Here is a 26,334-nt window from a genome sequence, read left to right on the forward strand (position 1 = left end):
ACTTTATACTGCAGGGAAATACAATACTGGTCACTGTTGCCTAACGATTAAAAAGGTTACATAAAAAACATATCAGTTTTAACAAAGCCTAATATACAATCAACTTTACTGATGCCAGGGGAGTTTTCCCAGGGAAATTAAATGTATTCATTTATTTGAAAGGGCCAGTGCAAACTAATAAACAGACAAAAAACTCCAATAAGCCAAGGTTAACTTAAAAGGCCCATTCACATTTGATGTTTCTAGTTAGATGTTAAGAAGACACCTTATTACATCTAGTAGATAAATAGCAAATGGTAACTATTCACCAATAGGTAATTCTACTGACACAGCTACAATTTGTCAAAAATAAACTATGAAGTCCATTGTTACAGATCAAACTCTGCCAGCACCAACATTAAAATGCTGCAGAGGTTACATTTATATGCCTCCTATTATTAATATAATAGAAGGAAATAATAGCTTATTTACTCTAAAAAGCACAATAAAAGCATAAAAATAGTTGAGAACGATTTGCTAATGCTTGTGTATTGTTGTCCTCAAGTAAAATTTGAATGTTGTAATGTAGCAGTGTAGTTTTACACTATGATATTCCTCGTCAGGCTAAATATTCAACATTAATAATCAATCTATCCAACAATAATCAGCCAATGTTGATTTTCTTAGAGGCAAAAAAATGAAATATTACAATGATTCCATCTTCTAATGGCTTTTGGATGTGCTTTGTTTATTTTCTTTTAGTTTCCAGTATTTTTTCTGCTTATGTGTGGCCGTACAGTCTGCACGTTTATGTCATCGCTGCTTTTCTACTGCATGAAAAACAGGAAGCTGCAACCAAAATAGTCACGTTTTCGTTTCCATGTGTCATGTAGTGTATTATCAGACACTGTCAGAAACAATATCCGCTTGAATAAAAGGACTAATTAAATATTTCCCCCCTTGGTCTCCGTTATATTTTCCCCAACCTCCAGTGAAAAAATATGAATTACAGCACTGCGTGGTGGACATGCGCGGAGCTGCAGCGAATATGGCGGCTTGCATCTGATAGAAAGTGAGGAATCTCCCATCAAAACAGCCAGTTCAGACGGTTGGTACGGCTCATGTCTCATTATTACTCTCATGTGCTGCAATTGAAGGGTTTCTCTCTCGTTTGTTTTGCGAGCTGCGAACCAAACGGCCCGTTTCCCTGCATTTCCTCCACGCAGTGATAGATAGCAGAGCGTGTTTATATACTGATTCTGTGCAGACGGAGAGCTGAGCGCGCACAGTAGCTACATTGAAGCCTGCAGCTTTCCCTTTGCTTTCCGTTTACTGGATTCCTGCAGAGGATTACAGTGCAACTAAAAAGCGTTTGGCATGATCCTGCACCATTGTAGTCTCACGCCCGTTGTAACAGTGTAAGGTTAGCAGTGTTTAGCCCGTATAATGAGCACTGTCCCGCCCACAAAATGTGACCATAATCCAAATGAAAATGCGTCACAGACTTTTCTTCACATTTGATTTTATCTTCTGCTCATCCCGTCCCTCTTCTCCCAACATAAACCTTACTGATTAAAAAAAAAACAGAAAGGTCATCTTATTTAGCAGCCGATGATGATGCCTAATCCCGCAGAGGATTTAATGGAACTCATCTGAAATGTTAAGATAAAGAGAACAGTTCGTGGTGACAAATATTGTTGAGACTGTATCATAACTTCTACCGTGTGGAGGTGACGCCCTGCAGCGGCTCACGCCCCTCAGCCTCTCAGCAGCAGTAATGTGATCTCCTTTCACTCTGCTGTCTCCAAACTGTCCTGACAGAGGAAACACCAGACCATGCACACAACCCGTTTTCAGAAGCGGTTTGCAGGTTCATCTCATTATTGTCAACAAATCGCTTTTTCCTTTTAGCCCCACATAAGAATGAGCTGCAGGGTAAACAGTATTTGGTAGAAATCTTAATGGTTTAAATGAAATGCAAATATAGCATCTCATCAGACATCATTTGGTGGCTCCAGCTTCTCAAGTGTGAAAATGTGCTTCTCTTTTATTCTGTTTTACTTGTTACTTTACTTGTTAAGGGATTACTCTCTCGTCATTATCATTCAGTTGGGAGAATTTACTTTGGAGTAAATTAACTCTTTTCTGAATGAATGAATGTGCCAATTGCTGTTTTGCTTAATAGATTTATATTTTTGTCTAAAAAGTTTGTACAGATTAGATCAGTTCAAAACCCAAATATATTCAGCATTTATCACATTTTTAGTCACATGGAACAAAGGCTAGCACCTAATGCTTCCCTTGGAGAGCCTAGACCCATCAAATATCCATCAAATATGTTGACATTGTGAGTAAAAAGTATTTAAACAATTAATAGATAATCAAAATAGTCATAGTTTATAGTCAGTTAACTAACTGGTTGATTGGCTTTTTGTTTGCGCTCTAGTTTTTTTTTGGCTTAAAACTGATGATGTATTTACAAAATTCATAAATACACTGTTTTTTTTCATTTTTCAGATATTTTATCAACCAAATGATGATTCTGTTAATTAAACTTGTCATCAGATGATTCAGTTCTGAAAGTAATCATTAGTTGCAGCTTTTAGTCCAAAGAGGCAGAAATCAATCAGTAACCTTTGGGAAAATTAACTAACATTTGCTTTGATCACTTTTAAACAACTTATTTTGGATTGTGTTGGGATTTTAATAATTATCTTCACTACTTACATTAATTGTAAGTCAAAATAATCTTGTGATCTCTGAGAAGTTAAGGGTCTACTTTTTTCAGTTGTTCAAAAACAGCCACAAAAACTGTATGAGCACAGTTTTAGTGGCTGTTTTTTTTATTCTGCAAAACTAAGAACATCATTTCCTGAGAAATAGAAGATCTTTGTCTTACGTTTGTGTTACAAACATGTAAAAGGAACCTGAACAATGTTGTCAGTTAATACTGAAACATTTGGATTATCAGTTGGTGTTTAACACAAAATGAATCAAGAGCAGTTCTGAAGGGTTAGGGTTAAGTTACTGTTTAAGCAAAACATGTCACACATGTTTACACCAGCCTCTTAAATGTGAAGATTTTCTGCATTTGTCTATTTTGTTTCATTGCAAATGGAATATTTCTTTATTTTTTAGATTTTCAGGCAAGACAAGCAATCTGACTGAATGTGTTGTCTGCATTTTTCATAAAATCCTGACATTTTACAAACTCAATTGGTTAATTCCAAAATTATTGTATTGATTATTGATTTGGTAATTACATTAATCATCAGTCCCAGCAGAAGGAATGTGTGTTGTTTTCACAAATATGACATCATGTGTTTTATGTAACCTCAGGATGAAATGTATATCTAATGAAACAGCAGTAAAATCCTCCCTACTGCACCCTAAATTCATGCATTAACTTGTTTTTAAATTCTGCATTATTATAACAAAAGATCTTCAAGTGAAGCAAAGCAAAGTTTTTTCCACAAAAAACAAAGAAAAATACCATCACTAACACTTTGACAACTCCTCCTGTCAAGTAAAAGTTACAGCCTCTCCTGAAAGCAGGTCTCAAGTCATTTTTCAGATCTTCTCACTGTTAAGGTTTGTGAACATTACACTAATCCCAGATCAGTGACTCTCTTTGTGAAAATGTAGGTTGTAAAAATTAAGTGCTTCCTTGACTGCTGAGCGATTTTTGTCTGACCCTCTTGAGTGGGGCAGACAGGCCAGTGCAAACACTGAGTCTGAGACTGAGCGAGTAGCAGGGCTGGAATCCTTTTCATGTCAGCCAGCAGACGTCCCACATCCACACGTCCTAATGGCTTTTTATGGCAGCTTGGAATCTTTATGGCTCCTTCTGGCTCAGTGGGATTCACTGCAGAGAGGGTCTTCAGAGGGAGGCACCGCCACAATACAATGCAGATGCTAAAGGTTGTAATCACAAGGAAAGGAGACATGGTTTCTGGAGGGATTTTAAACCTTGAATTTCTGGATTTAATTTGGAACGTATCACATTTTTTAAGCTCTGGTATCTTGGATTATATTTCTGTTTCATTTTCCTACTGCACCTCTATGTTTGCACTTTGTGGAGAGTGGGACTGTGCTGAGAGTTTTTGTTAACCTGATCTGGATTTTATAATTCATCAGCAGAAAATGACCAGAGATGTTACATGCACTTGTGAATTAACATCATAAAGCCTACCATGTGTTGGGCATTTTACTTTAAATCTCCATACATCAGCACGATTAAACATTTTTAGAGCATTTACACAATTATTAGGTTATTATTTGTATTAGATGTTTTTTGTGGATCTAATGCTTACATTATGACTTTTGGCTTTTTGAACCTTCAGTAAATTATCCACTATCTGTGTTGTGAGTCACAGGTTGGATATGACAGGATTATGCTAATGCAGAAATGTTGCTAAGTGTTACCTGTGACAACTACAGAAGGAGATCAGAAAGAAACACATTGTTTTTCATCTTTAGTGTATTTAGATGGAATTTGATTGTGTGATTATGAAATATCTTAACTGATGTTATTCTATTATTATTATTATCAACAAGTCTCTTGAAAAGACCAAAGCCACAATATGTTATGGTGCCTGTCTGGAGTATTGTGTCTGGGGCACATTCATTCCTATTGCTACAAAAATCTTTTAAAATGTTGCAAGTTTAAAATAGAATTTGTAAAAAAAGGCAAAGAACAGCTGCATTTGTTAGGGACTGTTTTCAGCTGTGGATTAATACACATTTGGTGGTTTGGAATAATTATTGCCACAAGATGATGCATGTGGAATTAAATAGTAATAAACTACAGCATGTCCGCTTATGGTAATGAAGGAAAAAGTCACCCAGTTCAATGCTCTGGCTCAATGTGCTTTCTAAAAGAACAGGTACACAGCTTATCTATACAGACAATACTTTGTGTAGGTTCATTGATGATTTTGTGTTTTCATTGGATTTACTGAGAATAAAAAAGGTCACCAGGCTTAAACCTAATAGATATATGTATTACAGCTGTTCAGCACTACAAAAAAGACAAGTTTATTATAGCACATTTCAACAACAAAGCAAAGTGACCTGCTAAATTGGAAAAAATAAGATTTAATGTAATAATAGGCAGTGCTATGCCATATCATGAAACTAATAGTATAATAGAATGACCTCCATGCCAAGATGTTGCCAGCAGCATACATCACTCTAGGTCTGTGTATTCTGCTACTTTGTGAATATTTTGGGTTAAGTTTTTAGATGTTCTCTTTTCCAGTGTCTGTGTAGGTCTGTCTGACATCACGTCTTCTGCAGCAGCGTGTTTATCTTTGGTCACCATGGGCCGAACACCACACAGAGGTAGGTTTGTTCAATGCTGTGTCAGTTTGTCCTACAGGACTTGAAGTTTTAGCTGTTTGGTATGATTGAAATGTTATGTTGCTCATTTTTCTGAACTAACATGATCACAGGTTTTGTGTTAATTCTCACAGTTGTATGTCAGAAGCTTCTGAATTCTGATGAGCAGTTCAATCACCTTTTTGATTTCAGATCAAAAAGAGGAGAAGAAGGAGAGACGAAGCACCATCACTGCAGGCTCTGCCCTCGACAAATCGAATGGTTGGAAATTCTGATCTTAGGCTTGTTCCTCTTCACTGCTGATCCTTTCATTGATGGTGTAATCTAAAACCTTTTGAGTTAATAGCTTTTTTTATTCAGCCAGTTCTGTATCAGAGCTTCTATTAACAGTGATCAGTAATCTATTTTCTCCTTTTTTAGTTAATTCTGGAGTGGATTAATACATATATATATTATATATATTATACACATGCCTCTGCCTCTGAAAATAGTTCTTCATTAGTGGATTCTTTATGGGCTTATTGTCCTGGGATCAGTCAGACACCTTATGGTGTTGTGTGTGATAAGAATCTAAATCGTCTAAAGTCCTAAGACCTAGTGATTTAATTGCTTAGTTTCTGGTTTGCTGCTTCATGGTCTATAAATTAATATTTCCCTTATAAAATGTATTTCTTGTAGAAGGAAAGTAGCAATACATATGTTTTTTTTTTCCTCATGAAGATATTTTTTGAATTTGTTTTGGTCAGTGTACTGCAGTGCATTTTAGCACTTGTATTGTGTGTTTTTCATTGCTGTGTTTTCTCTCATGCTTTCCTATTACAATCCATCAGTAATGTGCCATTTACTTTTGTTGTTTTTGTTGGTAGAACCATTCAGTTGGGAAGACTATTTGAGAGAAACGTGCTCCACTGCAGCATCACCTAATTGCTTCAAACAGGTAAAAACTTGTCATGAATTATACTTATGTTTTTTTCTATGTTAACTTATATTTTTATATTTTTAAAGCCATTGTTCAGCACAAGCATGTCCTTTCTGATGTTCTGTAAACTGGTTGTTTAGATAAAGGTCTTTAAAAGATATGTTTGGTAATATTCCATGTTTTTCTTACTGTCAACAAAAAATCAAAACCAGTAATTAATATATTCTAGTATCAATTGTTGAACAGGTGTAAGTAGACCAATATTTGATGGGTCATCCAATGGTAAGTGTCCTCACAATACAAAATGTGTGACAGTGACACTAAAGGCCTCTTTGTGTCCCTCTGCAGTCCAGAGTCCCACCCACCAATGACTTCAAAGCAGGTATGAAACTTGAGGCACGGGACCCACGCAACTCTAACTCAGTGTGCATTGCAACGGTGATGGGCATGATGGGTACTCGTCTACGGCTGCGTCTGGATGGTAGTGACAATACAAATGACTTCTGGCGACTGGTTGACTCGTCTGATATCCAACCAATAGGAACCTGCGAGAGGAACGGGGACATGCTGCAGCCACCCCTGGGTGAGTGGCTGTGTGGGCGTGGACTGACATCATGGTGACTTTAAAGTTGTTTATAGTGTTGCCCTTTACCATCATGCTTTTTCACAGACATCATGTCATAAGAAAATCACTAGTCTAATTGATAATAGCAATAATAGCTCTGCTCTAATGCAGTTTCTTTGTCAGTCATGAGAGTGTGACTGTGAACATGCATGAACTATACCAGGATCCTGAAACTGAAACGGATAAATGAAATGCAGCCACTCTTAACTTTATTATTTTCACACGTTTCCACAGATCAAACAGCACTCTGACATGTCTGATCAGCCTGAATCTCAGAAAACATTTGTGTACATGCAGGGACTTTGACAACTGTGAAGTACAGATGAGTGAGGTTCTGGTTTTGCAATAGTCAATTTATTTAACATTCATCTGTGTTTTACACTAAAAACAAATAAGTGTAATGTAATAAAATAAAATATAAAATATAAAAGATAATATGATTATGAAGAGATTAAAAGAGGACAGTGAGTTTGCCTGCAGGGAGATCCTTAGCTGAGGCAAAGGCTATTTCATCTTAAGTGACAAGTTGAGATTTTTTAATTGTTAGTAGGTCAGAGGATCTCAAGTAGTGATGTGGCTCATAGGGAGTTACCAGATCAATAATCCCTGACCATTTCAGGTTGTGAACACAAACTATGAAATCTTAAATCCAGCTGTAAAACTGTGAAAATTGTACAAGGAATTGTAAAAGCTAAAAAGGGAAGGACAACAAGGATTGGTGTGATGTGGTTGTTCCTTGTAAAATGTGTTACTAGCAACTTGTAGCAACTTGTGTATAAGTTGTACTTTTTTTGCCTGCTAATATAGGAATAAAGAGTGTGATTCTGATTTTGAGTCATTGAAATGCAGGATATTTTTAGAAATCCAATTCCTGATTTAAGAAAGGCAGGATGGGAATATATAACATGCTTGTGGTACCATGCATATCATTCTAATACACTCTATGTACTTTATATGTACAATCACTAAAAAAAATACTACTGTTTTGCTTTTGTATACAGGTTTCCGGATGAATGCCTCCTCATGGCCCATGTTCCTCTTGCGGACACTGAGCGGAGCAGAGATGGCCCCTGCCTCTGCTTTTAAGAAGGTAGTGATAACTGGAAAGTCACCGTTGACATATTTTTGTAGTGAAGCTGCCAAACCTTTGTGCTGTTATTTAATATTTTTAAAATTGAACCGTTGCATGTCACAAAAATGAAAAAGATTTTTCACTTAGTTTTGTAAAAAAGACATGAAAACAAACTGTGTAAGTGCTTTTATAGTGTGAAAACCTGATAATTGTTGTAGAGCTTTATATCTTGATTGATTATTACAGAATGCTATGGTGTAGTTTTTTTCTCTGTGTGTTTAGGAACCACCAAGCCCTGCGAAAAACTACTTCCAGCCTGGTATGAAGCTCGAGGCAGTGGACAGGAAGAACCCCTACTTGATTTGTCCGGCCACAGTGGGAGAGGTCAGAGGTCAGGAGATTTTCGTTATGTTTGACGGCTGGCGAGGTGCCTTTGACTATTGGTGCCCCTTCGACTCCAGGGACATCTTCCCTGTTGGCTGGTGTGCCCTGACGAAGCACAGCCTACAGCCTCCTGGAAACTTCTGTGAGTGCTGCTGTGATTGTTCTGTGTGGCGTGTTTATGTTCTCCTTATGTCTGTGTGGGCTTTGTCAAGGTACTCCAGCTTCCTCCCACAGTGCAAAGACATGCAGGTTAGGGTTAGGTTAATTAGTGACTCTAAATTGTCTGGAGGTGTGATTGTTTGTCTGTAAGAGTCAGTCCTGTGATCTGTCCAGGGTGTAACCCCCCCAAAAAAAAATCAGTATAGAGAATGGATGGATGGATGTTTTTATAGCAGACAGATTTTCCCATTTTCACCACTAGAGAGCAGCACAAGCAATAATTCTCATTGTTACAGGCTGCATGTTGATTTGCAGTCTCCTGATTTTGAGAGTGAAACTACTTGTGAGAAAAAAAAAATCACATTGACTGCCTTGTCCTCTCAAATTTCCATTGTCATTTTTGACACCGGAAGTCATATTTCTCCTCAGTTGTAAGAAGCATTGGCAGCCACTCTTGACTCAGTACAGAGGGGCCTCGTTCAGAGCGTCTTTAAGCCAATGTCTTGTTGTGTCTCCATTTTGCAGGGATGGGTTGCAGTTTGTCCTTTGCATCAAAATATGTCAAAATATGTTTAATCTATAAAAATACATATTGTATTTGATAAAGTGGTCATGCAAAATATTGCTACATCTGTTAAATCAATAATAAAGTTAAATATTTGCCCCTGTAATCTTGAGCAGTTGAAAGTAGCACAAAAATACTTGGCTTTAGTAAATGTACTGTGCTGAATTTCATTCATTTATTTGGCGGTACAGTGGAGAAAAATTGCTCATTCAAGCTAATTACATAATATCATAAAATAATATCATAATGGATGATAAGTTAAGTGTTGGGTCTTTTATTTTTATAATTAATTTGGCCCTAGCACCCCCACATGATAGGATAAGTGGTATAGCTAATGGATGCATGGAATGTGATCAATACTGAACATGGTACCATTATGTGATATCAGACACTAATTATTTAGCAGGTTTTATTTTAGGTGACTATGCAATTAATATCTTGGTGAGTACCAAGCATATTGAAGGTGTAGAATTTATATTTACATTTAATTTGACTGGACCATAAAAACTTGAATGTTTGTTCTATTATCCAGTTGTTAAAAAAAGCAGAAAAAACGAGGGAAAAGCAAGTCAGTTTGTCAAGGCCTACTTTATGTGTGTTTTTCCTCCGCTCTGTGTTGAGCTGGCGGGTTTTGTTGCTGGGGTTGTGACCCACAGCTCTGAACTCCGCACTGAGTTTGCAGAGTTGCTTGATTAGATTCCAGTTTCTGTTCTTTTTTCAGTGTTGCTTTACATAACCACGGGCTGTTTTTTAATGTGTGATTGTTTGGGCTGTTCTTGGCTCCATTTCGCCTTTTCGAAAGATGTGACAAAGCAGCTTGGCAGTAGGAGCAAAACAACAATCACAGGTTTCTCCACAGAGATACAGATTTAGTCATGTGTGTGTATGCCCAGAAACATGCGATAATCCTGTGAATAGTCTTGTGTTTGCACATTATCTAATATAGCTCAGTTCTTTTTATTTTAAGGTTGCCTTGTTTCATAAGTATTGCACTCTTATTAAAATCTTATCGATCTTAAAAACCTAATAAACCTGCTGAATTATTCACATTTGAATGAATGTCACTCAAACAAAAGCCATATGTGATGCTTTTTTGTGACATTTAAATTAATTGTTAATTAATTAAATTATTATTGTGTCAATTATACATTTTTTTGGTATTTGGTAACAACTTTTTAGCCATACATTACATAGTTATTTTCTTTAAAAAGGAATCTGTTTTGACCACATAGTTAGACTTTAGTTTTACATCAAAGAAATAAATATATTTGTCATAGAAATATTTCTTTTTGACCAGGTTTGGAAACAAGTACGGCATTATTATTATTTTTATGAATCTTTATTTAATCAGGAACATGCCAATTTGAAAGGGAGATCCATCCAAGACAGTGGCAGAAAAAGTTTAAAACAAAACAGAAAACCCAACTATAGAAAAATAGAGTACACAAAATTAATAAACTTCAGACACCATAAAACATGCTACACTGATTGTAATGCTTAACTTAATATTTGTTAATAATAATATGAAACATTTTTGATGTATAGGTAATAGTAATAACAATAGTAATTTTTATGGTGTATGTGGGGATAGATTTTAGAGATGGGAAGGATTCTTGTGTCACGTGATAATTGACAAGAAATGCAGATTTCTTGTCAATTATCACACTTCTTGTAAATTCTTGTAAACTTACTGGTTTCACATTGTTAATATAATACAACTTTAAACCACGAGGGTTCTTCAAATGGCAAACACATTATACGACTTCCTTCTGTTTGTTTTCATATACAGATACAACTAATATTTTTCAGGCGTACCATGATGGATCCCTGAACCTCACTTTGACAAAGCATCACTTGTACATCTGAGGAAATTAGAGCTTTGGCTGATATTATTAAAATATGAAGGCAGTACTGAACTATTAATTATCAATCAGGATGTAATTATATGGTAATTCTGCTCAGTGGTTACAGGAGCATGTCGCTATATAATTTGCAAAAATGCTGACACTTAATGTTCAAGTTTTAGCTGTTTAGTTTCTCTGTGAGGTATTTAGACATTAACCATCCATCAGAATTACTTTAACAAATGACTCCAGAGTGAGTCTGTTCGTCCTGAAACTGGGTGTTTTGATGAAGTTTAGCTGGTGTAATAAATATCAATCATCCGCATGTTTGTTGTTTCATTACATCAGCTCCCATTCAGCAGTTTCCACCCCTTTACTCTGTTGTTAGTGCCCACTGGTCAGGAAACATGTGGCTTTAAATAACCCAGACCAACAACTTGATTAATGGGAGGTCTGTGCACGTGTGTGTGTGTGTGTGTGTGTGTGTGTGTGTGTCTCTCGTTGTTTGGTTTTTCTCTACTACACTGATGGATGACAGCAGTAACATGTCTATGAGGCCATGTTCTCAACATTTGGGCAGTGAGGCAGTCAAGTTTATGGCCAGTGTTCATGTGTAGATGCACCAGAAAAATGTTAACGTCTGCTTCAGCTGTGTGTTGTAGAAATCTGGACAATTTCCAAATCACTAATGTTTATGTAACCTCTGTTTGCTTTAGTTTCCTCATCTTGTATGACTGTCCTTATGACTGTTCATTTTTACAATTTCTGACTTGGAAGTAGTCTTCAGGGAACCGTAAAGAGAGGTGCCTTAAAACCATAAACATGGACTCCTCACATGAGCCATAGACCACTGTTAAATCTAATTAAATTAAATTAAATTTAAATTAATTAAATTTATTAGAAATGGTTGTTACCTCTGTAATCATGCAGTTGTACTGATTATGTGAAGTTTTGCAAATTGTTGGGGAAAATGGGAATCTGTGCTGGCTCTACCATGCCTTTTATCCCATATGATGGGAACATGTTTCCATGACTCCTCCTGGCAAGTGGCAACAAATGGCAAATAATAGAAAAACATGGTTCAAAATTTTTGGAATGACCTTTTGGAAATATGCAGTAGTGAGACATTGCTCTGTTATCCAGAGCCTAGTTGGCAGAACTACTGAGTCCTTCCACAGTAAGAAACTAGAGCAGCTCAGCTCTGCAGGTCGGCACTGGACTGAGATTTTTTTACTTTACCAGTCCCTCACTGAGCCATGTTTTTTTGTTTGAAAGTGTCTTCATTTGCCTCAAGGCAAATTAGTCCTACCTAAATAGTTCAGAACAAAAGAGGTTTGTGTAATGGATAAATGTAGACATCTATCAGAAGTTTGAATGAAAGGTACAGTCCATCTTTCTGTCTCTCACAGAGACTTTATGCAGATTTACTCTGTGTGTTTGAGCAGTTGAGGAAAAAGAAGGAAGAAAGCATAATGTACATCATCAGACAGCTATGTATGAATACGTGCAAGTGAATAAATAGGTCTTGGTTGAGGTGTTAATGAGCTGATAATTAGCTGTGCATGTGAAAGAACGAGTGAGAGACTGTAATTACAGCTACATTTAAAATTTCTAATTAGCTTTCATCAAAATTGTCTTGTTGTGACCCTGCTACACATATTTGTAAAGCTAGAGAGGCTGCCAAGATTAGCCATCTAATTATTTTCCTTTTTGTGCAGTAAGTTTTTTCCTTTACTTCTGGTGTGAAACATCTTCGTCTTTGATTCTGGGTATTACATTGGGTCAAAATACAGGATAACAATTTCCAAATAAAACCAAATAATATAGTAGTACTTTTTTACCTTGTAGATATGAATTTTTAAAAATACTTTCATTATTCATGTGGACAGAAACCGTGTGGTTAGAAGAGCATTTTGGTTGAGATATTACTCTCAAAAATACAAGAAATGATCAAGATGTACATATTTATAGTTGCCATTTTTGCCAGCTTTATACTTATTTAAGTGCTTATTTAATTATAAGCTAAAAATATAAACTTGTTTTTGTGATTAGTCCCTCAAATCAAATTCTGTTTGCAGGTCCTGACAAGAATAGACATGAGATTATATTATGAATTTAAGAATAGTGCCAAATAATTATAAATCCCTACACACACTCATGCCAAAGGGTTTTTTCTTTTTTCAGTCTGCAACATGTGTGCTCTTGTTTGTAGGTCTAGAGCAGATTAAGATGTCTTTGACTGAAAAGACTTTTCTCATGCAGGCTTGCTCCACATTGTTTCAGAGCCAGGGTGATATCCGACTATGCCACCGCTTCCTGACACTGGACCTGGCTATCTTTCATCAGGGAATGTCTGAATAGGCTAGGGTTACACAGAGGGGGGACCTCCTTATGGGCTGTCAGAGTATGTGAGAATGTGTGTGCTGAGAGAAACCTTGCTTATGTGTGCACCAACTCCAGGAGTTTGCCCTTTTTCACCCGTTTCAATCAGAACTCTTCTGATCCAGTTTAACCTTTTAGCCCAGCCCCATCCCCCATCCATTATTGGCGTCCCACCGTTAACCCCTTTCCCTCCTCAGAGGCTTGCCGAGAAGCAGGTGACTGATTTAGACTGTCAATATGACCTACAGATTGTGTGAATAAAGGGCTCAACTCCACTCTCCCTCCCCACCAACCACCACAGCACCTACCTACCCACCCTTGCTTTCTTCCCTCCCTCTACCCCTTCACAGCCCCTATGCAAATCTAAATACCCTCCCACCCACCTACCACCACCACCACTACCCCCTTCTGCTCATTCATTGGGAGGGAGGATTTCCAGCAGCGTCAACCAACAGCAGCAGCAGCAACGTGGGCTTTGTTGTGGACTACCGCTGGGAGAAGAGAGGGCAGAGAAAGGGAGGGAAAAGCAGCTGATGAAGAAAGAAAATAGACAATGAAGTGCAGATAAAGAGAGTATTTCAGAGAAGGTTAAGAAAAGAAAAAAAATTGACAAGGAAACAAATCAGCACTGACTAAAAGGGAAAGAGTTGTCTCAAAGAGAGAACCAGGAAGCAACTGTACTGAGTTCACTAGTATTGTTACGAACGTTGCTATCTGCCGCTGGCTGCAATAGTACTATTACTGCTACTGCTACTACTACGAAAGCCACAGCAGTAGCAGTGAAGTTCTGTTTTTTGGTGGGGATTTCCTGGTGAGTTTGAAATTTTTACAGAGTTGTTTGTTTGCATAAAGGAAACAGTGTCCTGGAAAGCTCACATCTCATATGACCTGTATTTTATTTAATTTTTTTTACCTGTATTGTGTTTTAAAAAACATTTTATGGGTAGGTGTACAAGATGTAGTTTACTGAAATGAAGTGCAGACACTGGAACTGTGTGTGTTCCTATTTTCAGAGTAAGAGATTTATTACCACTGAAACTTCCCTAAAATATAACGGATCAATATTAGTGAATACTGCACACGTTCAGATTGATTCAGTTAATGATTGGTGTACTCACAGGAAGCAGTGGTAAAAAAAAAAAAAATTGCTTGTTTAGATTCAGTAATTCTGTCCATGATAAGCTCTGGTTATTTCTATTTTCGTGTTAGAGTACAGAAGCGGAAAGTGATAAAACTGCTGATCAGGAGAAAGTTGCATGTTTTCTCAGAAGCAGTCTCTTTGTTGGGTGTAAATGATTAAAGCTGCTGTTTCAAACTTGTCTTTGTTTGGACTGTGGATCTTTTGGAATGCATTCAGTCAAATTCACTGAGATTGGTGAAACATGTAAAATAAGAAGATAATAAAGCAGTACTGTTGGCTAATTAAGGTTGGCTTCCCATGTGTTTTTGATCATGGTTTTCTCTGCATAGAGTTTCAGGAATTAGTGTGTAACGAAGTTGACTTATTTTACAAAATCTTTTTGTTGCATCATGATATTTTAGTGTAGAGTTGAACATCCACACAAGCCACAGGACAACTAATTTAACAAACTGTTTGGGATGTGTGTTTTTCTACAAGAAAACCTTGTTCTGTTTATACTTTATGACCTGAAAACTACTGAAGTTACTTCCTCTACCTACTCACAGTCACACACACATACTGCAGTTCATTTATATTCACTCATAAGAGCAGTGTATTTATTTGTGTTTGTGAATGTGTGGTTGAATGGTTTGTTTGCAGTGAGGGTGCTCAGCATGCAGTGTGTGTGTGTGTGTGTGTGTGTGTTGGGGGGGAGTGTAATTAGATGAGAGGCAACTCTGTGGACCCCATCCCCCACGCCCTAGACAGCAGACACACTCCTCAGCGACCTGATTCTCATGCGTGCACACACACAAACGCGCTCTCACAGATACGCACATTTCCTCAGGCTGTGGCTTACACAGGTCAGCGGGTCGAGTTCAAATTATATAGTCATGATCAGTACCATATGTGTCTGTTTTGTTGCTCCATATGCATGCTGCGTTTTTTTTTGATATGCCCTCAGTTTTAGTTTTTTGTCAGCAGTGTATCTGCACAATATGTGCACAATATTATACACGTTTACGTTGGCGTTTTTGAATATTTTAGCTAATTTTCACAAATCACATTTCACATGACATTGTGCGAGCCATGCTGCTGTGGTTTTGACGTGAAAGTATTTTTTCCTACAGTTCTAGGCAGCCATTGGTCACTATTGATTTTCATACAGTACAGAAATGAATTGATGGATGGATTAATGGATGAAACACTGGTTACCAGGAACAGGAAAACAAGTCTAAAACTGTGGCATATAGAGCTGACACTACTGATTGCTTAGTTAATTAGTCAATTCACAATTAATTTGACTAATGTAGGTAATTAATTCATTGTTTGTGTGTTTAAATTAGAATATCTGCTGATTTTCAGTTTTAGATCGTTTTGAATGTAATATTTTTGGATGTGACTGTGATGTGACTTTTTATTGGGGAAACTGTTCATTGAGAAAGTAACAGGCAGATTAATTCATGATGATATTATTAGTTGATAAAAATATGCATTTGAAAACAGGCAATAAAAATGCACAGAGTTTATTTAAAGACTGTGCCACTCATAGTAGCTGTTTGATCCTTTTATCTCTTTTACAGTCAGCTTCCCAACAGTGGCTCAGTCTCTACGTCTGCACAGTCAAACACTGTTTCTTTGGAGAAAGTTTCCAAATATGTCCGGCTGTATTTTGGAGATACTGAGTATAAAATGATGCAGAACACATTTGGAATATTTCAGTTTAATGATGTGGAGCGGCTTTAAAAGCAATTCTGGGCTTGAATATTGTGAAGGTTGTATTTCGTCAGTGAAAAGCTTCAACAAGCTGATACAGAATATGTCTGACAGTTTGGAATTAAATTACTTTAAGAGCTGATTTTCTTTGAAATTTAAATGGCAGAGGTGTCTGCATTTAAATAAGTGGGATGATAAACGAATATACAGTAGAATATGACATTAATCGTGGGTGTGGAAATGGTGGCTGTCACATAATATGAATGGATGAGAGTTTCGTCTCTTCAGGGAAAGATCAGAGCAGGCCCCCCGCTCAGATTTCCTACAGTGAATTAAAACCCGCTGATACTGATTGGTACCCTGCAAACAAATTTTGATCTATCTTTGTAGGGCTTATGGGTTCTGGCTCAGTGTGAATAAGCACGTCGCTGTGTGTGCGGGTTGGTATCGTTGTTCCTCTGTGAGCATGCTTTGTGTGACCGCTCCTGGTGAGTGAATAAACCCTCGCCCTTTGAAACAAAACACTGCCCTCTATGCCGATTTCCAGCCATTTCCCAATTAAACAGCTTTCAGAGTGCCTTGGCTGCCCCCTTGGAGAATACTGTAAAACTTCCATAGTCGCTCCGTTTCGCGTCAGTCAAGGGGGCTTTAATAAAAGCCTTGGCCCCTTGAGAGCTTCCACAGGCACTCTAAGGCCCCTCTCACCAAGCAATACGTTGAAATAGGAGATGTTGTCTTTGGCTTTTCATCCCTTTCCTTCTCTCTCATTTTTGTTCTCTCTTTCACATATCCACTATGATAATTACATGATCATATCACAGTCTCACCCAGGCTAATGAAGATAGAAGGGAATGGTGGTGCCTCTCCTTTATGGTTTTTTCTTCCTTACAATGGTTGACTTCATTGTCCCTGTCTTTATATTCTAACTCTTAAACTAACTGGCATTTTGTAATTTCTTTCCTGAGCATTTTGAATATGATATGCTTTTAAGCAGGTTGCTAAATTTATTTTCTAGATTTTCTTGGGCTTTTTTTTTTTTTTTGGATACAGGACAGAAGTAGTTAAATAGGGAACCAAGAGGAGAGATGGCATGCATTGAAGGTCTCTGGCTAGACTTGAACCAGGGACATTATGATTACAAGATGAGAGTCCAACATGATGTTCATTTTAACAGACTCTACTGTAGCTCTTTGGTTGTATTTTGTGAAGCTCAGCTGATGATGACGGCAGTACAATGTCAAAGTTATGTTTTGAAAAGATATTTTTCAAAGAGATGCATCTGTTGAGACTTGCAGTCTTAAAAACCTAATATTTGGTCATGTAGTGTTATCAAACTGTTTTAAACATTGGCTGCAATAATGCAACATGTAGATGTATTCATTATGTAGAAGAGTTAAAATCCTATCACCATAATCACTTTTTTACTGGTATCGCTGGAAGCAGAAGGTTTAATGAATTGTCGACCAGGCAGGTCTCTGGGGGCTCGTGACTTTTGACTCTGATTTCAGTGGTGGGACGGGCTCAGAACAATGGACCTGCCAATTTCAGGGGACTCCAGAAAATCAAAACAGATCTTCTGTACAGGACTACTCACTTCTAAATTTTTTTGAAAAAATTGGGGCACACATACTATCTTTAGGGTCTATTTAAATGTGAGAATTCTTATAATGCCTTTCTGAACCATGCCTGTTGATTGTTTGCATGTTTTTGTATGAATGGAGGGCAAATCTAATTAGACTGTTGTATGTGTGCTTACTAGAAGGTATTTTGTGCTGCAGATGTAGAATTTATTTCAATGAAAAGATATATCTCGCATTTAATGTGCAGATTAAGTTATATTATCATCCTCTTTTATATAGCAGGGAAATTTTACATGTGGATTACCAGGAGAATAGCAATATGTATTTTATCTCTTCATTCCCTTCTCCTTCCCAATCTTATTTTTTCCAGTCACTCTTCCTGGTGCACTCCTTGCCTCTGCTTCTTCCACCTCATCCTCCTTTACTACAAGGCGCTCTTCTTACAACTCCTCCTCCTCCATGCAGACCTCATATCGACTGCCCAACCCCTTGCCACCCCTCCCTGTTCGCAAGGGTGTCCGAGGTCGTCGTCCAAAATCCCAGACTATTGCATTGTTGAAGGCAGCGGCTGAGGCTGCAGCAGCAGCAGCAGTAAATGGAGCATCACAAAGCCCCGTCAGAACAAGCTCTGAGGCTGAACTGGGCCCCAGACCACACAAGAAGAGAGGGCCCAAGCCTAAGAGCAAGGTAAGATGTAGTGAGTTGAATTTTGGACCTGTGACCATGCCATATTGTTTTATGTATTATGGCCTGAATGAAAGAGGAGACTGATCAGAGGTGGACTGTTTGAGGAAGAAGTTTTATGGATGCATGATAAAGTGTACTGAGGATAACAGCTTTGCTTTTGAACACGCTGCATGAACAGCAGTGCAGTTAATGTGTAGTAAAAATGGTGGCGTTGTGAGTTGAAGCAAACATTTGATTAATTATTAACTAATAACCTTTGTAGGTTACAGAGAGTTAATGAGATACAGGTTTGTTTTTTGTTTCAGAAGAAGCCTCGGTTGGTTCAGTCCCTGGGGGCATCATCAGTTACAGCTTTGCCTCTAGAGAACAGACTGAGCTCCAGCCATGTCTCAGCGGACAGCAACAATAGCAACAGCTCAAATGTAGTTTGCACAGGTAAATTTGATGCCTGAAATTGTACCTGTGTATATGCAATGGCTTTTAGCAACTCTGTGGTGGTGAATTCTAGTTTGATTCAACAATTAACTATGTTATTATATATGTTATTTAATTTTTTGTGAAAAGGATGAAGAGACACATTTTTGTTGATCTTTGCTGATGTTTCCTTATGTTTGTGACATCCTAGTGTGTGTCTATGTGAACAAGCATGGGGACTATGGCCCGCATATTGACCGAAAACTAGTGCAGCAGCTCCCAGATCACTTTGGTCCAGCTCCAGTCAACGCAGTGCTTCAGCAGGCTGTTCAGGCCTGCGTAGACTGCACATACCAGCCTTCTGTGCTGCTGTCATTTCTACAGAGCCAGTCCCACACTGGAGGAGAGGTCATCAGAGGTAAATGCAGTGAACACCTCAGGAAATTCTCTCTGAAAGGAACCACTGAATAATTAACATCAACATATAATGAGCAGCCACTTGACACATAGCCTAGGTCTGTGCCTACTGTCACCTATGAAGCTAACTTAATTAGTATGTTATATTTCACTTATTTAATCCTTACAGCAATCTAAGTTATAAAGTGACAGTTTAAAACCAACTCCGTGGGGTTTAAGTCTGGAGACTGTGCTGTTGTGGCTTTGGGTCTGCCAGACGGCTTCCTGTCAGTTTCCTCCAGTTTCCAAGAGCTTTTTGATGGTGTAGGAAACTGGACTCACTGGCACCTCTTTGCAGTTTTTCTGATGGAAAGACTTACACTTGGGTTGTACTGTATATACCACTTGTTTGTGTTTTCTCTTTTTGCAGCATTTTTTTCTAAATGCTGAACCTGTATTGTGAAGTTATTTTCCTAATTCCCTTGTCGTCTGTCTATTTGCGAGTGTTTGTTTTTTTGTTTTAAGTCTGGGCCACCATAGTTTTTCCTGGCTCTGCCATTATACTAAGATATGTTGAACTATTGCTGGTTGTAGCTTCATATTTCCCATACAGACATCAAAGCCAGCCTTCTCATCTGCCTCTTAGCAAGCAACCAAACCAGGCTATTTCCAAAAAATGTTAAACTATCCCTTTAAAAGTAACTTTTTAAAATGTAGTGCTGGATATATTCTAATGTATTCCTAACACTATATAGTTTGGATAGTCAATCAGGCAGGTGAAATTGGTTTAAGCTCACACTGATGGGTCATGAATGTTGCATGTGTGTGTGTGTGTGTGTGTGTGAAGAGAGAGGAGGAATAAAAGACTGTGCCCATGGCACCAGCTGATGTGAGCACTGTTTCTGTAATCAAAAGTGACGTGCGTCTAACCTGGTTTGGGATTCTGGGATTGGGTCTCCCTTGGGGGGCCAGATTTGGAAGGCTATGGATGAGGTTGCGTATTGATGGGGGTGTTTAATCTGTAGATTTGTGCAGGCTTGGCTTGGGTGGGAGGGTGTAATGCAGGTGGTGAAAAATGTGGGTTTGTGCTTATAAAGGGAGGGTACTAACCCTAAACCATCTGCTGTTTTTCTTTATGTGTATATGTGTGTGTGTGTGTGTGTGCGTGTGTGTGTGTGTGTGTGTGTGTGTGTGTGTGTGTGTACAGCACAAAGATTAATAGCTATTTATGTTCTGCCCCCCAGTGCGTTCAGATCATGGTATACGCTATGTGAAGCTGCCCTCTGCCTCCAGTGCCTCCTCTGTGCTGCGGTTTCTGGAGAACATGTGCCAACATCTAGAGAGTGACAGTCTTTTCAGCTCGCAGCCCTTCAGCTCCTACAGCAACAACACACGCTTCTACAACAGGACCAAGTCAGGTGGGCAAATGTGTGGACAGAGTAACTGTGAGAGGAGGTTACAGTTTTTAGTTTACTGCAAACTCCTTGTATTATTACACAGCACAGTACAGCTAGTTTTGTTTATGATAAAACGCTTTGGGCCTGCTGCCTATGCTTTTTTTGTTGTTTTCTCACATCGTCCAATAGAGGGCTTAGGTGTTCCCCACTAACCTCTTTCATAATAACATATTCACTTTATGTCTAGTCAATATTGTACAGCAGCTTTTTTATTCGCATTTTGAGTCTTTATTTCTTTCTCACCCTTTCTGGAAACAGAACCACTGTCCCACACTGAGAATGGCCTGTCCAATGACAATCCAACAAAAGATCCTGCTCCCAGCACCCGCTCCCTTAACACCGCTTCAGACTACAGGGCAACAAAGAAGGAGCGGCCATATTACACTGGACACACACACACACCACCGCCCCTACGACGTGTCAGCTCCAATCCGACTGAACTTGGCCCAGTGTGTGCACACAGACGAGTGGAGGGTAGGGTTAATACACACACCCTCACACACACAGTCTGTTGACTGTCTGTCAACAGACAGAAATGATCGTACTTTGACAAAATTTCCTTTAAGATTAAATTTTATTAAGGATTTATTTTATTATTAAGTATTAATCTTTGATTCAAATTTCCTTTAAAGTTGTATTATTTGTAGTCATGGCACATGACACATTTTTCTTTCTGCTCAAAACTTTTTGGGATTTTTAAAATGTTTTCTCTTTAACAAGCTATCACCAATTCAAGAGTAACTTTAAGAAAATCAGCAAAAGACATTTTTGAATTAATGCGTGTACCTACATGCAGAAGATAACACAGGCTTTTGTTCGGAAGGCTAAAGCTGCATCTCAAAAAGGCAGGCAACTGCACTTCTGCGGTTGGTGTTCAGTGTAGGAGACCATGGATATAACAAAAAAAATACCAGTTCCATATTGTAGTGTAAAACTAGGTAATTGTACTAATGTGCATACTTATGATTGGATATTCACTGCTCTTGTGAGGGGATTAGCAAATGGCTTATATCAGACTAATATCAGACTCTAACACTGATCATTAAAGTCCTGAGTGGATAGTAGAATATTTAATAAAGATACTGAGTATTAGTTTGATTTGACTTTCCTCTCTGTTTCCTTGATAATTCATAGCAGCTAGCTCAACAACAGGCCCAGACCATATGAAACAGGACAAGGAGGGCTCAGGAAATGACGCTTCTTCTTGGTCAGTTGACGATGTTATACGGTTTGTCCAAGAGGCCGATCCCCAAACTCTTGGACCCCATGTTGAACTGTTCAGGAAGCATGTGAGTATTTAATTTATTTTAACGTTTTTCTTTGTGGTGTTTAATGATTATGTTTTCATCTGATTAAATAAACTCTACCTGAGCTGATAGTCTCCATTCACACGAAAACTCAACCTAGAATTTCCACCATTCTGCATCTTAATCAAGTTGTCATTATTTTGATCAATATGCTGTGATAGGCAGTGTTTATTATGTGCCCCCCAATGACCACGTGCTCCTCTCTCTACAGGAGATTGATGGCAAGGCTCTGATGCTGCTGCGCAGTGATGTAATTATGAAGTATATGGGACTTAAACTGGGCCCAGCACTCAAACTCTGTCATCACATTGAAAAACTGAAACAGATCAAACAATAGAGGACAAAGGTTTAATCTTTTCTCTCTGGCAACCAAACACATGTTGCTCTACAGGGATGTAGTGCAGGGTAAACCACACTTGTAGCTGCCACTGAGGTCATGTCCTCTGTACATTTTGTGAGTTTAGGAGTTAAACATGAACTTTAACAATTAAATTAACAAAAATGTCAGCATGTTCTTCAGAATTTTATTGCGGGTAGTGTGGGGAAGCATTTACACCTTCACTCATGGTGCGAAATAAAATGTACATAAAGTAAAATTAAACAGTCAAGTTTTAAAAAAATAAAGTATTAAAAATTTAAATAATTAAAAAAATTGTCAGGTCAAATTTTGGTGGGGTGTGCATTCAGGGAGTCATGGCCTCAGTATTTCTAAAATCCTGTCTACAGCCCTAATCAGAACACATTGATTTTTAATTTACAGACCACAGTCACTTTCACATTAAAAGACACACAGTATGAGCATGGGTATATTTTTTTGTCTTATTTTTTGTATTACAAACAACTGGAGGCCATAATTTATCATTTTTTTAAATTTACTGTTCTGTTGCCAATTTCACACACACACAGACATGCCGTAGGTTTTTGTAGCTTTATATCTCCAGATGTGCGGCTGTTAAAGTATTTTTTGCCATGGACAGAAGTTCAGGACGGACGCTCTGCACTCAAGACTGGGAAAAGTTCAGGTACTGACAGTGAACGTCTCACTGCATAATATCTATCAATGCAATAAAAGTTTCTGAATGACTGTCTGTTACAGACTGTCAAGTTTAGTTTATGCAAGGCAGTGAATGTATGAAGGTAGGAGAATTTTTACTAACAGGTATTGAACAGCAGAAGTGCTGGGTTATGTGAATGAGAAATGTTGAAGGATTTCATTTTAAAATGTTAGAGAAGTCTTGTTTCCTGAAGTAAATCATTGCATAAACGATTCATGTCCTCAAATGCTTCAGCTGTTATTGACAGAGATCATATATTCTTTTTAGCAGTGTGAACACCACTTTACTTAGATATAGACATCTTCTTCTACATTGGAGGAAAGCCTTTCACCAGTTGTAATTCTGCAGTATAGGCCATAGATGTAGAAAATCAGTTATCAAGAGTTATTCCTCTTTTATTTGTGTCTGTTTTAGTGTGTTGGAAGACATTCAAGCTACGGTGTCAGCTTGAGCACTGATGTGGCTAAATGATTTTATTATACTTTGACATTCACACTATTAAACACACACACGTGCGTACGAGACATACTGTACACATACAATGACTGGAATACTATTAGTGTTTTGAAGGCAAGAAATAAAGGACAGCTCATTAACTGTCAGGTTTGAGTGCTGTACAGAAAAATGAAGTGCTACTGAGAGTACGTGTTGGAGAAACTGTTTTGTATAAAGTTAAGCCAAAAGGTTGTTTTTTGATATCATTTTGTACTGTAACAAAGTGTATCAACCTGTATCAAGCGTAAGTGTAATCACAGTTTTTTCTGCCCAAAGTAGTTTTTGTGTGCACCATCAAATAACTACCTACAGGATGATGTTGTGTTATTTGCATCTGAAAGTATTTATCTGTTTTTGATGGCAGAAATACTCATTTTCTGAACATTTCAGAACCATTGTCAAACCAAATCATGTCTGTTGTAGCTGCATTTCACACTGTTGCTCTCTTGTAGTGGTAACAAGTTGATACTTGAAGCCATCTTGCTTTAATGTGATACTCAGGTTTTAGTAGGGTTGTTTTTTAGAATCATTGGGATTTTGTGTTCATGACTACAAGATAGAAGGACTGCACAATAACCAACTATGTATATGTTTTATGCCTTGTCATTTATTGCTCCACAGCATTTCATGTGTATATATATATATATGACTTTTTACTGTAAGTTTAACAAAAGATGTTTGTTAAATATGTTTGATATGCATTCATACAATTAAACATTTGTTTACATCATCCAAGTGTTTGAGACTCCAGCACAAGGCCAAAATAGTAGCTACTAGCACAAACCACCATTTTTTATAATTTCCACCTTTTGTGCCTTGTGACTCCTTAAAACAAAAAAAATGTTTATGAGTTATGAGCAAATTGACCAAAATGTTTTTTATATTTGTTTTTTCTTCGAGGCCCAAAAAGGAAACGTCCTCCAGTAACTCATGAGAAAAAAAGTAGAGCAGTCTCTCTGGTCTTGTTAATCACCTTGTGACCCCTCAATTTTTGCTTGGTCCCAGCCCCCAGCTTGTGAACCTTGAACGTGGGAGTGAGTGAGTCAAAATTTATTCATAATGTGGAAAAAATATTTGGGGCACATGAGAAAAGATAAGATAAGATGGGAATTAATACATAAATGCAAATGAAAAAAAAAAAATCACTCAACTACATTGTGTGTGTTAATGTGTGTATGTGTGTGCACGTGCATGTGTCTTGTGGGACAGGGGGTGGTAACGGGTCAAAAGATCATGGTTGACTTATTTAGGAAAAGTGACAGCTCAAAAGGAATCATTGTTCAAAAGATCAGCCGGATCAAATAGCTCACCAGCAGCAGTCACGATAAACAGGCTCCTTAGGACTCCTCTTACAGATTTGATGAATGGCTTGTGTTTCCTGATTGTGAAGTAAGCTACAATCACAGCATACTTCTCCCTGTGGAAAGCCTTCTTAGCCCAACACATGCTAACACATAAAGTATTCATGTGATAAAAAGGGTAAAAACACAATATGTGTAGCTTTAAGGAAGTTTTACTTTTTTAATGGATTGGTTGTGTCTAAATGTGTCTAACCTTAAACATGAAACATAGCATTCACTAAAGATAGACCATTGATGCATAATCAGAGAAAACATTAATATAACTGGTATCCAGTTGTAGAATATCTGCTCAGATCTTTTACACAAGTAACATTATGAGTAGCCTACACATAGATGATAGAAATAAGTAGCCTACAAATATAAATAAAAAAGGGAGTTAAAAATGTTACTTATGTAAAAGTCCAAAAGAATAAGCATCAAATACACATAAAGTACAAGAAAAGTACAGAATACTCTATTTCAAAATGATTCTAATTATTGAGGTATAATGTTCACATCATTTTAACTCCTTATATAAATGCAGTGTAATAGAAGAAGCTTATACAATAGCAGAAAACAGAACTAGTCAAGTAGGCTATATATCTATCTCAACGTTGTTTTTAAGTACAGTAGCTTACATCAATAAATGTATTTTCCTGCTGATATCATGTAATTTTGATGGTATGATATCCTAAGTTCCAGATCAAGTGTTTCCTGAGCTGCTCCTTTAGCTGCCCTTTCAAAATAATAATTTTGACACAAACAAAATATTCCACTGATTCCACAGCCTGTCAGTGTATTTATTAGGTCTTTTATTTCATTGTGTCTTGTTTTCATTATGTTTTCTGTACTCCTTCTGTTTGACCTCCTACTGCCAACTAGACTTACATGAAGTTCTCGATAGACTGTCATAATGTCACATGAAAACCTGAAGTGTCCTCAGCAGCAGTAAAAGCAGCTTGTTCTGTTACTTTGATGCATTTTATACCACCTTTTTCCTGGGAGTGGATAACTCACACTCGACCATAGGTGGCGATAATGCCCCAGTAACGCCGGTTACCACCAGCCAAATAAAACAAAAAGTAAAAGAACAGTCAGGTGGTCTAAAAAGGTTTTATAGCAGCTCCGTTTTGCGTAAAATTACGCACAACAATTCCTTGAACATGGGCAAAAGCCAACCAAACAACCAATACTCAGGGTTATCTGAAATATTTGCCTAATTTATCATATTTACCTGACCAAAGTCAAATTTTGGACTTCATTGGAAGATAAAAGTAAGTATCCTACTCCTATTGCTCACAATCTTATTTAGACTTAAAATGTCCCCAAGGTTGACAGAACTCCAGTGGTCTCAAACACTTTCAGATCTTTCAGTTCAGATCTGAGCATGCCTTTGTTTTGTAATATTTTGTAACACTAAACTATACTAATAACAATAATAGTCATGCTTTGGTTAGAAATCCCATATAAACAACATTTTTTGTGAAAATTGTGTTAT

General features: G+C 37.7%; 1 protein-coding gene across 7 annotated transcripts; it reads left to right on the plus strand.

The window, feature by feature from the left end:
- The first annotated feature begins 943 nt into the window (after positions 1 to 943).
- Positions 944 to 23,213, plus strand: scml2 (Scm polycomb group protein like 2). Of its 7 annotated transcripts, none has more exons than XM_026320071.2 (14): positions 944 to 1,087; positions 5,240 to 5,322; positions 5,512 to 5,580; positions 6,186 to 6,256; positions 6,587 to 6,821; positions 7,865 to 7,953; positions 8,218 to 8,461; positions 18,056 to 18,372; positions 18,660 to 18,807; positions 18,998 to 19,204; positions 20,427 to 20,600; positions 20,898 to 21,113; positions 21,774 to 21,928; positions 22,158 to 23,213. In XM_026320071.2, exons 2-14 carry the CDS (start codon positions 5,301 to 5,303, stop codon positions 22,281 to 22,283), a joined length of 2,073 nt encoding a protein of 690 aa, XP_026175856.1. In that variant the 5' UTR covers positions 944 to 1,087; positions 5,240 to 5,300; the 3' UTR covers positions 22,284 to 23,213. The 7 variants fall into 7 exon arrangements, with proteins under 7 accessions (XP_026175856.1, XP_026175858.1, XP_026175863.1 ...); XM_026320073.1 differs by having other exon boundaries at positions 985 to 1,091; positions 21,777 to 21,928; XM_026320078.1 differs by having other exon boundaries at positions 986 to 1,091; positions 18,678 to 18,807; positions 21,777 to 21,928.
- The last annotated feature ends 3,121 nt before the right edge of the window (positions 23,214 to 26,334 follow it).

Source organism: Mastacembelus armatus, chromosome 3, assembly GCF_900324485.2.
Source record: "Mastacembelus armatus chromosome 3, fMasArm1.2, whole genome shotgun sequence".
Lineage (NCBI taxonomy): Eukaryota > Metazoa > Chordata > Actinopteri > Synbranchiformes > Mastacembelidae > Mastacembelus > Mastacembelus armatus.

Coding starts and splice junctions, on each gene's coding strand:
- scml2 (XM_026320071.2), top strand. CDS start 5,301: ATGGGCCGAACACCACACAGAG. Junction 5,581..6,185: donor TGCCCTCGACAAATCGAATG/GTTGGAAATTCT, acceptor TTTTGTTGGTAG/AACCATTCAGTTGGGAAGAC. Junction 19,205..20,426: donor TGGAGGAGAGGTCATCAGAG/GTAAATGCAGTG, acceptor TCTGCCCCCCAG/TGCGTTCAGATCATGGTATA.